Below are 13,997 nucleotides of genomic sequence, written 5' to 3' on the forward strand. Positions count from 1 at the left end.
TTTCCAAGTCAGGAGCCTGGATTCAGTGGTTGTAGTTTGTTACTGTGTTACTAAGTTTCTCGTTCACTATTTTGTGGATAAATTAGGCAGTTAGTTTTCTCCTTTGAATTGTTTTACATTACTAAGTGGTATGGGTTTGAATTATGGCTTTGGGAATTATACAACATCTTTTTCTTTTAGCATTTATATTATTAGTGTTACTCCCTCTCTTTTCATTTACATGAAAGAGAACCCTGACCACCATATTTTTAAAAGTTTTTTAACAGCTTCACATGGCGAAAATTGAAGCTCAGAAACCATTGATGCAAATAAAGATGTGTCTTCAGTTTAATTTTTCGAAAAATACCCTTTTAAAAATCCTACAGATTCTACAATGCTGTACCCAAATTTTCCATATTCTATAATTTCACATAACATGCATGATTGGTGTTTCACTTGGTGTCATCCAAATTTTCACTAGGACCAATTTCTATTATACTATCAGAATTGTCACTTGAGTCAATTTCTATTATCAGAATAACCATAATTGGCATGCGTGTGTCAGTTACATGTCCTGTCCCCAATGATCTGGGTATTTTTGTATTTTATAAGTAAGTTTTATCATGAGGTCATTAAATAAAAAAAATATATTGTGCATCAATATTTTTTTTTATTACTTGCAAAGTACAAATGTATATATATTGCTTTTCAGAAATAAAAAATCTAAAAATCAAATTGATAATAAAGTGTCACTGGCTGCACTACTTTCAAAAATTAAATAAAAAAAACCAAAATCATTAAAAATTGATCCCTCAAATTCCTTAGATTTAAAATATCCGTATATCAAAAACAGAAACTAGCAATTTCGTTCAGAAAAATTCAACATCCATACTATACCTTATTGTACAAGTTACGGGAAAAAAATCAACCAAGGCAGAACTGCCTCAACGGCCGAAACGTCTTGTTTACACAAATTACAATTTTCTAGGTCCAAACCACAAGTTATATACTAAGATCTATGAGTCATCTACTGGATTGGTCCTGGACAGATTTATTTTCATATTTCATTTACTGTTATCTGTTATTGTCCCTTTTCAATTCCTTGTTATCTGTTTTTCACCAAATCAATTCACTGTTTTGCTGTTATGGGGACCCCCTTGCCCCCCCTCTTACATGTATAATTCAGTATAGACTTCTTCGTAAAAATAACAGGTTTCAGATCTGTTTTTGGTTTTTTTGTACAAGGATATTTTAATTTACTTATATAATTATATAATTCCATCGTAAACAGTTAGGTTTAAGATATGAGGTTTGCTTTATTTGTACAAGGATTTTTATACGGTCACTATACAAATTAATAATTCTTGAGTGTACTAATACAAATAAAGCCTCTCCTGTCACTCCGCTTACCTTTGTTTGTGTGTGACTGTTCATTTTGGTGTGATTTTCGCAGACGGTTTTCAAACTAAATCGATTTCATTGAAAAATCAGAGCAGTGGCGGATCCAGAACTTTGCCTAAAAGGGGGGCGCTGACTGACCTAAGGGGGGCCCGCTCCAGTCATGCTTCAATGATTCCCTATATAATCAACAAAACTTTTCCAACGAAAGGAGGCCCGGGCCCACAGGCCCCCCTTGGATCCGCCTATGCAGAGTCAAGTGTTTGAGATATTGATAACTAAACGTAACAGGAGTATTTACCATGTTTACAGGATATAACAATCTGTGCATGATAATCGAAAATATAATCTAACTGATAAACGCTATATGTGTTGTTACTTTATTTCGTGTTTAGTCGATAAAGGTAGTGATCTTTGATTACAAATTTCTCTTCGTAAGATAACATGATAAGGATACAAACATTAGAACGAACTAGCCAAGATCAGGTATGTTATCAGTGGAACATGCCGCACTAGACATGCTAGATAAGCTATAAAGTCGAACATTTAATTTTTTGCTTGATACCTCGGTCGATCATGTTTTATCTGGAATTAAAAAATATTTACCATATGTTCGTAATTGTCGGCACTGCACCACCTTTTGGTGAGTAAGAGATCATATATTATAAAATATCAACACATGTATTGGATTGGGTTAAGGTTAGATAGAAATATATTACCTGGTAAAAGAATCTTTTTTTTGGTAGTAATTAGAACTGTGATTCGGGATAAAACCCTTCTTTTTAAGCATTACATGCGTGCTCACTAACATAATAACTGTCTTACATATCCGCCAGAACAAGCACGTTACGCAAATTCATAAAAATATTTGTAGGGTGGCTAAAAACTCTTGGATTTTGTGATATGAAAGTAATCTAATCTTGGAAACTATTTCAAATTAAGGATACATCTTCTTCGTACAGAGCTCTGATTCTTTGCCCAGCTTTTATAAGCTCTCCACATTTCAATACATTTCTGATTTTCGGTCTCGAGCATCAGTGAAGGAACATTTCTTGCACATCTTGTATGAAGAAGATAAAAGACGTAAATATATCAAATGAAGCAAAGACAAAACAGAAGCAAATAACATTAGATAGTTTAAGTGGGATTTTACTGACAAAACATCTATTAATTGATAAATATTGATTGATTATGGATACATTATTATTTTAACATCACAATAGTTCATCTGAAATTGAAACTGCATTTGGAAATATTGTAATCACATTTCATTTCTGTTTATAAAAACGAATAGAAAGTTGAGAAGAAACACAAGTCCGTATATGATACATACATATAACCACAAATATAATAATACACTTTTACATAATAAATATTTGTTTAAAATTTTAAACACGTCAAAAGCTTCTTTTTTACTTTGTAACAAATTCAAATATAACTCGATAAAATAATGACATGACAATTGTGTCCAGCACTACATATTTCTGATTATTATTATATATATAAGGAAGATGTCCATTACCCTCTGGCCATCCGAACAATTACTTCCTTTCTGTTCGGAAACATGGACATCGTTAGTTTATTAGAATAAGTGAACATGGACTAAAGATTTAGAATAGCACAATACAATTATTGGAACCATTCTTGATGGATAGTTACATCATATAGTTTTACTTATAACTATCAAATTTAAAACAAAGTAAAAATTGTAATTGTTGTATTTGGTTTCAACGTGAGCAGGAACAGGTATTCTACTCCCAGGCGTAAGTTTGAACAAATATTAATTATCATGGACTTTTCATACATTTTCCCTCTGAAGATATGCCTTTTTAAAATCTATATAATTATGCAACATTACGATACAAGTCCTTGACAATTTTCATTATTATTCTATCCAATCTACTCGATTTAATTTTTATTTAAAAAACAAAGTGGCATTTCCACCAAACAATCAGCGGTTACCATATGGTTACTGCTATGATAGAGACATTGGTATCCGTTTTGGTTCTCCTTTTACATTTGTGGCGATTTTCCATTAAAGAACTTCATGATGTCTCTCTCTTTCAGTTGTTTACGATCGTTGCAATACTGTTGAAAGCAGTAACTCACAGACTTGCACGCCAATCATTCACAAGTTAATCAACTGTTGGGATTTATCCCTATAAATTTACGGAGGTTTACTTACACTGATGGAAGTATGTTATATTAGTACTATGAAAACAAATTAGTCATGGATGTTTTCAAAATATGCACATGTACCAACAGACGAAAACTTGTATTCACCCTCATGTTTGCATCAGCACTCATTTATACCATGCATAACCAAGGTACGTAAACTCATTTCTTCTGATATTCCCTTTATTAAATTGTCTGACTACCTCTACCGGTTTCATTTAATTTCTTTGAAAGTCCTATGCCTTTTCAGTGAAAGGTGTGTTTTCAATAACTACTATATATGAAAATATTTAAGTCCACAAAAATTGTTCAATTTTAGAAAAAGGGAAATTTTATATCTAGCCAATGAAACAGTGATCATCTGATTTTTCATCAATACGGAGTATAGCGAAATTATCCTATTATACAAGATTTTCGTCCTTCCCACTATCGTCTTTTATCTTAATTCATAGTTTTACGAAGAACATTTACTAAAAAAATATGTACATGATTGTATGATTATGCTTGATTTTCATATGAAGTCATAATCTTTCAATCAGTTTAATTGAGGTCTAGAAATGGCATGTCAGTAACTGCTAGTAGTCCTTTGTTAATTTATTTATTTTTGTTTTATTGCTATGTTGCTTTTGTTGCCTTTTATGTCATCGGACTCGGACTTCTATTTAACTGAGTTTTACTTTGTGTATTGCTGTGTGTTTCTTAATTCTGAATTGTCTAGAGGTATAAGGGGAGGGTTGAGATCTAACAAAACATGTTTAACTCCGCCGCATTTTTGTACCTGTCCTAAGTCAGGAGCCTATGGCCTTTGTTAGTCTTGTATGTTTTTAAATTTTAGTCCATTTATATGTTTTGGAGTTAAGTATAACACCCATTTTCACTGAACTAGTACACATTTTATTTATGGGCCAGCTGAGGCCCGTCTCCGGGAGCGGTATTTTTTCTTCTGCATTGAAGACCCATTGGTGGCATTCGGCTGTTTTTCACTGCTATTTGGTCGGGGTGTTGTCTTTTTAACATATTCCATTTCCATTCTCAATTGTATTATTCTACATTCTACACTTTTATTTCAGGATACAATATATTTTCTCGCAACACGATGGGAAATTTACAAAGCAGCACTAATGTGCAGAATACTTTTCTAAATACGTCTATTAACAGTTATACTGAGACATATATCAATCAGAATAAAAAAGGGATTTCAGCACATAGTCCTAGAGACATTCTATTATTCGGTTATCAAAGAGGAGAAACAACATTTGTGGGACACATTCTCGGATGTAGAAAGGACACGTTCTACTTTTACGAGCCTTTCTGGTTAATATCGAGACAACAATATTTTACGAAATCTCAGAAGTGTGACACACACAAAGATGTATGTAGGTAGGTAGTATTAAACAGTGATTAACTGAAATATCAATTAATATTTTGTTTATGGGTCAACTGAAGATCATCTCCGGGTACGGGATTTTTTCGCTATGATGAAGACCCATGGGGTAGCTTGAGTTGTTTTCTGCTCTTTGGTCGGGTTTTTGTCTCTTTGGCATATTCCCGATTTTATTCTCAATTTTATGACAAACAAATGACAACAGAGCTAAGCAACACTAAGAACAACCACGTACTGGTCACCGCAAAAGTTGACAGAGAAATCTTAAATGTTTTTTATTTTATAGAAAATACGAACTCTAGTTGTGTTCCTACTTTTTCGGTCATGGGTTGCTGTATTATTTGCGTTTATCCCATGTCTTTATAATATTGTTATCTTAGCATGCTTAAAATGTTAAAGTAATTAAATATGTAGAAATTTATCAATCATGGCAATTTAATAAACTTGACGTAATCGTAGATAAAAATTCTGCTGGCCTTAAAAAGCATGGTAAAACAAATAAATATCTCATTTGTTTAAACTCTGGTTCAAAAGCAGCATTAACAATAACAACATTCATATTCACCATACATATCATTTTGTTGATATTTCAGATACTATGACAACAGCACACTCAACATTTCTAGACTGGTTAGCTCATTGTATGACTGTGATTCCGATACAATAGAAAAACTTGTATCAAGTGTCCAATCAGAACATTCCTGCACAAGGAACAGGGTAACATTCAAGAGCAAGGATGTCCAAAAACTGCATAATATTTGCACACAAGCTAAGTATAGAGTTACGAAAATGCTGAGAATAAGTGCAGAGTTCATTGAAAATCTACTTCAAATAAATCCTAAATTACAAATAGTATATTTGTATCGTGATCCAAGAGCAATAATATCTTCAAGATTGAAAAGTAAGGTCAGACCAATTAGAGAATTAGTGACCGCAGTTTGTAACAAGATGGACATAGATAGCAGTACGGTTATTCAAATGGCGAACAAATATCCACAAAATGTTATATTAGTATCTGCAGAAAGTATTGCAAAGGATCCGGTTCATATTTCACGTAAACTGTTTGAATTTTTAGATGTTAAATTCACAAAATCGGATGAAAATCAAATAAATAGTTTATCAAACTGGGACAGCAAAGGTAAAAAGATGCGAGAGGGAAATTTTAACCCGTATAAAAATAACGGGTACGCCTCGTCAATGAAATGGCGGACAGTTTTATCAGGTGATATCAAAGCAATTGTTGACACTCTATGCCAGTCTGTGTATCAACGTCTTGGATATCTAAATATGTCATCAACAGAATATTTTAGAAATATCAATAAAACTAACATATTTCTGCCTAACAAAATAAAGGAATTCTCTTTGCATTAACAAAGTGCGCCGGCTTGTGTGTGAAAATTGTTATGGACAAACTTATCAGTTCAGAATTATTTTTAGTTCAAGTTAGACACAAATAATGTTGCTGGATTTCTTATCCTTATTTAGATGAGGTAAGAATGCGTTTACATTGTCTAATCATAATATGGAAAGTGCTTTGCAGGAATCATGATGCAAATCTAAGATATTATTTCGAAAGCCGCTTATATTTTACTCGTCTTTTTAATTTAGAAATCTATATAATACGTTGTACTGCTATTTATATATAAACAGACAACTTTCAGATGTAACCTCTTCATAAAAAATAACACACACATCATGAGTGTTCAATAAACTAATATAATAGATCCCAGGATTGAAATTTTGAGACGCCAGACGTGCGTTTCGTCTGCAAAAGACTCATCAGTGACTATCTGAGTATCTCGAATCATAAATTGAAAAAGTCCAAATTGAAGAGCACTAAGGAACCAAAAATTCCAAAAACTTTTTACCGAATGCAGCTAAGGTAATATATTCCTAGGATATAAAATCCTTAGTATTTCGAAAAATTAAAAGTTTTGTAAACCGTTAATGTATACGTATGCCCATATAAAATGATAATTCATGTCAACACAGAAGTGCTGACTTTAGAACTGGTGATAACTTCAGGGGGGAAACTGCACTAGCAATAGCATCAATCCTATGATTATTTTATGAAATTTTCGATTTATCCATCAGAGACATCTGACCGGTAGAGATACATCCCAATGTCACATGAAAACCATTTTAACAACATATAGTGTCGGTATTTTCTGGGGAATTTTTTGTATGTTGCTGTATTTTTTCTGTTGATTTCTCGTATATATTTCTTGAATCATGAAGAAACACTGTACCTGCCATAACAGCTTAGTCATTTGACATCCGATTGTTTTAATTTTCTATTTAGTCTAGTCAGAACATATGACTACCCATTCAAATTGTATTTGATTTATATCTCTCCAAGTTGATACGGTTATCAAAGGTTAACCATCCTGTCATGATTGAGGATTGATTTTTAACACGAAGCTTTCTGTTTTTCCATGTTGACATATTTGTTTGTTTTATAAAGATTAAGATATATAACACAATGTTGACTGCAGTACCGCTATTTTTGACATTTGTCCTATTATATCTGTTTGTTTTGTTCACACATTGATTTTACTATCGTGAAATTGTATTGAGACTGTTATACAAGTGAGTTTTTTCTATATTTAAAACCAGGAGTAATCCACCATTTTACACATAAGAAAAATGCCTGTACCAATTCAGAAATACGACAGCTGTTTTCCGTTGAGCTTTTGATTTTGACATTTTATTAAGGACTTTCCGATTTGAATTTTCCGTGGAGTTTGGTATTTTTGTTATTTTACTATTTCCTATCTTATGACTTCATCGAATGCTCTTTATTTTTGCCTGTCATGATCAACACAAAAAGTGTCACTAGTGGTTCAAGACCGTGCATAAGTCTAACTAGTTTTTAAAGGTTCCGTTAGTTTTCTGTGTGATATTTTGTGATTTTTGGAATTGTCTGTGCTCTTATCTATACAAAAGGGCCTTGTCTATCATTTGTTCTGTAAACAATTTTCGTTTTGTATATACATTCAGATTTGACTAGGAAATCGAATGAAACTCATTATTCTTTATTTTTTTTTATATTGTATTCAATTCTTTACGTTCACATACATGTGTTTTCATTTATACAATAAACACATTTTGCACAACTTAAACTTGAAAAAATGTATTTTTTATAACGTATTTACAAAAAAATATTTCATATAAAGGTTGTGAAGTACAATATTAAACCACAATCAAAGAGTCATATTCCTACTCTAGTGCTTGTTTCAATATCATTATATATGCTTGTAACCGTAATTATTATTAAAAGAATGGAAACTACAATTATATTTTCAGATATGAATGCATCTAAAACTTTGCGCTATGAAAGTCTATCTTTCCGTCTTGTGCTCACTTTTGGTTTTGGTCTTGCCTCTCCATCCACAGAGGCCTTTGGTTGTCGCCTTGCTTCTTCATCGTCAAAGGCCTTAAATGATTAAAACATACATTTTTAGATTAGAGTAATTCCGATTAAATAGCTTTACGTATTTAGCGTTTATGTGCTTATGTTTATTTGTATGGTTTTATTTACTTCTATATCATTGTGATATTAAAATGTATTGTCCTGATATACATGTAATATTTGACACCATTCCATAGTGAATAAAGAGTAATTTTATGACATATTCCAAAGAAACAATGCAAACATCATTGTCAAATAAAAACTAGATCATCATTTTCCGCACAAAACTACACAGAAAAGTAGAAAATAGCAACACAACCCCACAAAAGCTAATGGTGATTAAGGGTGCGCCGAAAAGGTAATCTGTTTGTGTTTTACTGCAAGTATTTGCGTATTGCTCTTGGAAAAATAGAATTCGTTTAAAATGATATCTAGCGGTATCATCTGAAGAACAAAAGTAGAAGGAAATTAAAATGTCAATTGTTCTTGAACAATTGAGAGGTCTTTCCTTTTGTAATGTAAAATACATGTTCAAATAGACGTAGAATGTATTGAAAAGGTCAAGGTCAACCTTAAAAACATTTAAAACACACTAAAAATCCTTAAAATAAGGTCAAAAACACATAATTCGCTATCTGGGACATGACCTTGACCTTTGACCTTGTGACCTTTGTCAAGGTCATTAGTCCCCAATGTCATTGCTGAAGACCCCATGGGTCTAGGACCTTTGGTTATATAGTAAAAGCTGATTTTGTCTTTTCAGAAACCTAAATCAGGGGTTATGCCCCTTACAGAAAGGTCAAATCTCTTCGGTCAAAATGTAACAAAGTTGCGCCTTAATGCCCCAAACATTTTCCACTATTCAAAACTTCTGTAAGTATAATGGTTTCTGAGATGTTCTGATAACAAGGTGTTAGGTCAAAGGTCAAGGTCAACATACACATTTGACCTTGGGATATTTTTCAAAGTCACATGAATTGATGATGAATGGTGAAGATCCTAGGTGTCTACGACTTACGGTTTCTGAGTTTTGGTGGCCAACCGACACCGGTTAATTTTCATAGGGGCATAACCCTACCAATGAGTCGTTGAATCTTTTCGATCCAAATGTGACGAAGAACCGGGGTCTGGTCCTGAACAAATTTCACCCTTTGTTTTTTTTCTACCTATTACGGTTACGGTGTTGGAACGATAACAAGGTTTTTGGGTTTCGGAGGGATTACTCCGAACCGACAAAATATTTCGACTAACAGGGTGAGTTCCAGATAGGTATTCATGACACCGATACAAAGTGTAAACATGAAAGCGACACGTCTTACGGTTAAGGCTGCTAACTTCGTCAAAGTTTGGCGGAAGAATAATAATAATAATTAAACTGTCAATTGTTCTTGAACAATTGAGAGGTCTTTCCTTTTGTAATGTAAAATACACGTTCCAACAGACGTAGAATGTATTGAAAAGGTCAAGGTCAACCTTAAAAAGCTCCAAAACACACTAAAAATGCTTTATATAAGGTTAAAAACACTAAATTCGCTATCTGGGACATGACCTTGACCTTTGACCTTTTGACCTTTGTCAAGGTCATTACTCTCCAATGCCATTATTGAAGACCCCAAGGGTCTAGGACCTTTGGTTATATAGTAAAAGCTGATTTTGTCTTTTCAGAAACCTAAAACAGGGGTTATGCCCCTTATAGAAAGGTCAAATCTCTTTGGTCAAAATGTAACAAAGTTGCGCCATAATGAATCAAATATTTTCCACTATTTAAAACTTCTGTAAGTATAATGGTTTCTGAGATTATCCCATAACAAGGTGTTAGGTCAAAGGTCAAGGTCAACATACAAATTTGACCTTGAGGTTTTTTTCAAAGATACATGAATTGATGATGATTGGTGAAGATCCTAGGTCTCTACGACTTGCGGTTTCTGAGTTTTGGTGGTCCACCGACACCGGTTAATTTTCATAGGGGCATAACCCTACCAATGAGTCGTTGAATCTTTTCGATCCAAATGTAACGAAGAACCGACCTCTGGTCCTGAACAAATTTCAGCCTTTGTTTTTTTTCTACCTATTATGGTTACGGTGTTGGAACGATAACAAGGTTTTTTGGTTTCGGAGGGATTACTCCGAAAAGACAAAATATTTCGACTAATAGGGTGAGTTCTGGATAGATATTCATGACACCGATACAAAGTGTGAACAAGAAAGTGACACGTCTTACGGTTACGGAGGCTAAATGCGTCAAAGTTTGGCGGAAGAATAATAATAATAATAATAATAATAAACAGAAGAAATACAGTAAGGTCTTTCCCTTTTGTAAAAGGAAAGACCTTAATTAAAATGTCAATTGTTCTTGAACAATTGAGAGGTCTTTCCTTTTCGAAATGTAAAGTACATGTTCCAGTAGGCGTAGAATGCATTGAAAAGCTCTCAAACACACACAAAACCGTTAAAAAATGACAAAAACAACAAATTCGATAAATTGTACATGACCTTGGCTTTTGACCTTGTAACCTTTGTGAAGGTCATTGGTCAACAATGTCATTGTAAAAGACCCCATGGGTCTAGGACTTTTCATTCAAGGGTTAAAGCTAATTTTACCTTTTCAGAAACCGTTAACGGGGGTTATGCCCCTTAAAAATATGTCAAATCCTTTTGGTCAAATTGTAAAAAAGTTGTGCCTCAGTCACCTAAACATTTTTCACTGTTTACTTTTTCTGTGAGATTAACCGTTTTTGAGATATCGACTAACAAGTTGAAAGGTCAAAGGTCAAGGTCAACCTTAAAAACATTTAAAACACACTAAAAATCATCAAAATAAGGTCAAAAACACATAATTCGCTATCTGGGACATGACCTTGACCTTTGACCTTGTGACCTGTGTCAAGGTCATTAGTCAACAATGTCATTGCTGAAGACCCCATGGGTCTAGGACCTTTGGTTATATAGTAAAAGCTGATTTTGTCTTTTCAGAAACCTAAATCAGGGGTTATGCCCCTTACAGAAAGGTCAAATCTCTTCGGTCAAAATGTAACAAAGTTGCGCCTTAATGATCCAAACATTTTCCACTATTCAAAACTTCTATAAGTATAATGGTTTCTGAGATTATCCCATAACAAGGTGTAAGGTCAAAGGTCAAGGTCAACATACACATTTGACCTTGAGGTATTTTTCAAAGTCACATGAATTGATGATGAATGGTGAAGATCCTAGGTGTCTACGACTTACGGTTTCTGAGTTTTGGTGGTCCACCGACACCGGTTAATTTTCATAGGGGCATAACCCTACCAATGAGTCGTTGAATCTTTTCGATCCAAATGTAACGAAGAACCGGGGTCTGGTCCTGAACAAATTTCACCCTTCGTTTATTTTCTACCTATTACGGTTACGGTGTTGGAACGATAACAAGGTTTTTTGGTTTCGGAGGAATTACTCCGAACCGACAAAATATTTCGACTAACAGGGTGAGTTCCAGATAGGTATTCATGACACCGATACAAAGTGTGAACATAAAAGCGACACGTCTTACGGTTTAGGCTGCTAACTTCGTCAAAGTTTGGCGGAAAAAAGAATAATAATAAACAGAAGAAATACAGTAAGGTCTTTCCCTTTTGTAAAAGGAAAGACCTTAATAAACAGAAGAAATACAGTAAGGTCTTTCCCTTTAGAAAAAGGAAAGACCTTAATTATCAGAAAAATACAACAGGAACGTGGGTATCTCAGTTGTCTGGAACGGCAAATATCCTATTCTTTATAACAGTGTCTATATTTTTATTAATAGTGCAGCATAAGACACATGATTGTTTACGCAAGAGAACTTCCTTCAAATATCAATTTCATGATTTCATATCTCCGCCCAAAACGATTAAAATGCAATGAAAAAGTTGTCTTTAGATTCTGGTACGACAGCTGAGAAGGCGAAATTAATTACGAATTTAAAGCACAGTAAATTTCCGAAAATCTTTTACCATAGGCGGATCCAGGGGGGGGGGGGGGCCTGGGGGGGGGGGGGGGGGGGGTTCCGGGCCCCCCTTTCGTGGGAAAAATTTGGTTGATTATATAGGGAATAATTGAAGCTATACTGGAGCGCCCCCCCCCCCCCCCCCCCCCCCCCCCCCCCCTTTAGGAAAAGTTCTGGATCCGCCACTGTTTACCGTCTAAAAATGAGGAAAATAAAAAAAAAACCTTCAAGTTATTATAATCTTGTATACATATTTTACCAATAATACAATTATAATGAATATCAAATAACAAAGGTAGATAAAATTAGCATACCGTGATAGTCGTAACATCTTTGTGGTACAATACAAAATGTACTTCTTTGACTGTGGGTACATGCTGTTGCTGTTGCTGTTGTTGATATAATTGTCTATTAGACATGAGACCGCCGTATAGATGTGTCATATTTTGTTGGATAGTTGCACTGTTTTGGAATGCCTGTAAAGGATTTTGGAAATACTGTCCAACAGACTTAAACATCTCATTAGCGACCTCACCTGGTGGATAATTTAACCTACCAGTACCAATAGAAGGAAACGCTATTGATGTACATCTACGCTGTGTTGCTGTCACCATGCAGTTAATAATAAATTTACTAAGTATCTGTAAATCGAAATTTATATCAAATTAAAAGAAGGAAGAATGTAGCTATTATAGAGGACTGGTTACATATCTACACAGATGAAGATTTATTATTTTGAAAAGGAAGGGGGTTTGATGGCAAGCTAAAAGTTTAAAGTTATACTTGTAAAACGTCGATGCATATATCATATATGAAGCTACATAAGGTGGCGACCGCCTGGCCCCTACTCTGCCACTACCACTGAAAGGAGTAGGTTCAGTAAGACCCCTTTTTGGCCTCAAAATATAGCAGTTTTAGAAAATTGTGAAAATGTAATCGTTTAGATATTTATTGCAAAGTAGAATGCTTCTGCTACATAAATATGCACTGTTTTTGACAAAACAATGCACATATATCGGGTACTAGCATCATTAAGTCATGCTAAATTACTGAAATCTTCACAATTGTAGCATTTTAGTTAAATTTTAGACTGTTTCCGTCTGAAATGAAAGTGGCCGCATTCGTGTTCATTCATAATATTGAAATGTAAGTTGTATTTGATGATAATACATAATATATATAAAGGTTGAGGATGAACACGGATGCGGCCACTTTCATTTTTGACAAAAATCATCTGAAAAGTGACGATTTTTGGCATATTTGATAGATTTTTCATATTTAAGCTTGAATCGGGGCGTTTTAAATGACTTATTAAGTTAAAATCTTCCCCATTAACTAATTGAATCAATTGAAATAGACACTTAAGTGTTTAGAAAGTGTCTAAAATCTTTCATTAGATGAACTTGAAAATTGAGGCGGAAATCGGCCCTTACTGGACCTACTCCTTTGTCATTTGAAATATTGGTTATAATGTTAAAACAACACTTTACTCCCAAGTAAATTTAAAATAATATATATAAAAGTCTATAAAAACGACCAACCAGCAAATTTACTATGTACCGGATCGTCTAGAATAGGCGATACTATGCAGATAAGGAAAAAATTATATCAGTCTAAAGATTTGCACACTGACAATTTTTTGTTCGTCCCTCAGCGGGATTCGAACTCACACCTTTGATACACTACAG

General features: G+C 33.9%; 2 protein-coding genes across 2 annotated transcripts in view; one reads left to right on the forward strand and one right to left on the reverse strand.

The window, feature by feature from the left end:
- The first annotated feature begins 1,898 nt into the window (after positions 1 to 1,898).
- Positions 1,899 to 6,578, forward strand: LOC139492345 (carbohydrate sulfotransferase 1-like). Its single transcript, XM_071280555.1, has 4 exons — positions 1,899 to 2,020; positions 3,445 to 3,704; positions 4,623 to 4,932; positions 5,530 to 6,578. Exons 2-4 carry the CDS (start codon positions 3,608 to 3,610, stop codon positions 6,305 to 6,307), a joined length of 1,185 nt encoding a protein of 394 aa, XP_071136656.1. The 5' UTR covers positions 1,899 to 2,020; positions 3,445 to 3,607; the 3' UTR covers positions 6,308 to 6,578.
- A 1,377-nt stretch (positions 6,579 to 7,955) lies between these two features.
- Positions 7,956 to 13,997, reverse strand: part of LOC139493421 (protein mono-ADP-ribosyltransferase PARP14-like) — a 31,383-nt gene continuing 25,341 nt past the window's right edge. The window contains exons 14-15 of the mRNA XM_071281816.1: positions 12,624 to 12,950; positions 7,956 to 8,372 (exon numbers count right to left, since the gene is read on the reverse strand). Of these exons, the coding sequence (XP_071137917.1) occupies positions 8,268 to 8,372; positions 12,624 to 12,950 (432 nt within the window). The 3' untranslated portion in view covers positions 7,956 to 8,267. The remainder of the gene's footprint in view (positions 8,373 to 12,623; positions 12,951 to 13,997) is intronic.

Source organism: Mytilus edulis, chromosome 10 (genome assembly GCF_963676685.1).
Source record: "Mytilus edulis chromosome 10, xbMytEdul2.2, whole genome shotgun sequence".
Classification (NCBI taxonomy): Eukaryota; Metazoa; Mollusca; class Bivalvia; order Mytilida; family Mytilidae; genus Mytilus; species Mytilus edulis.

What these genes read in the sequence shown, in the direction of transcription:
- LOC139492345 (XM_071280555.1), top strand. Translation starts at nt 3,608, where the DNA reads ATGGATGTTTTCAAAATATGCACATGTACCAACAGACGAAAACTTGTA. An exon ending in TTATACCATGCATAACCAAG is followed by an intron (nt 3,705 to 4,622) that starts GTACGTAAACTC and finishes CTTTTATTTCAG; the next exon opens with GATACAATATATTTTCTCGC. An exon ending in ACACACAAAGATGTATGTAG is followed by an intron (nt 4,933 to 5,529) that starts GTAGGTAGTATT and finishes TTGATATTTCAG; the next exon opens with ATACTATGACAACAGCACAC.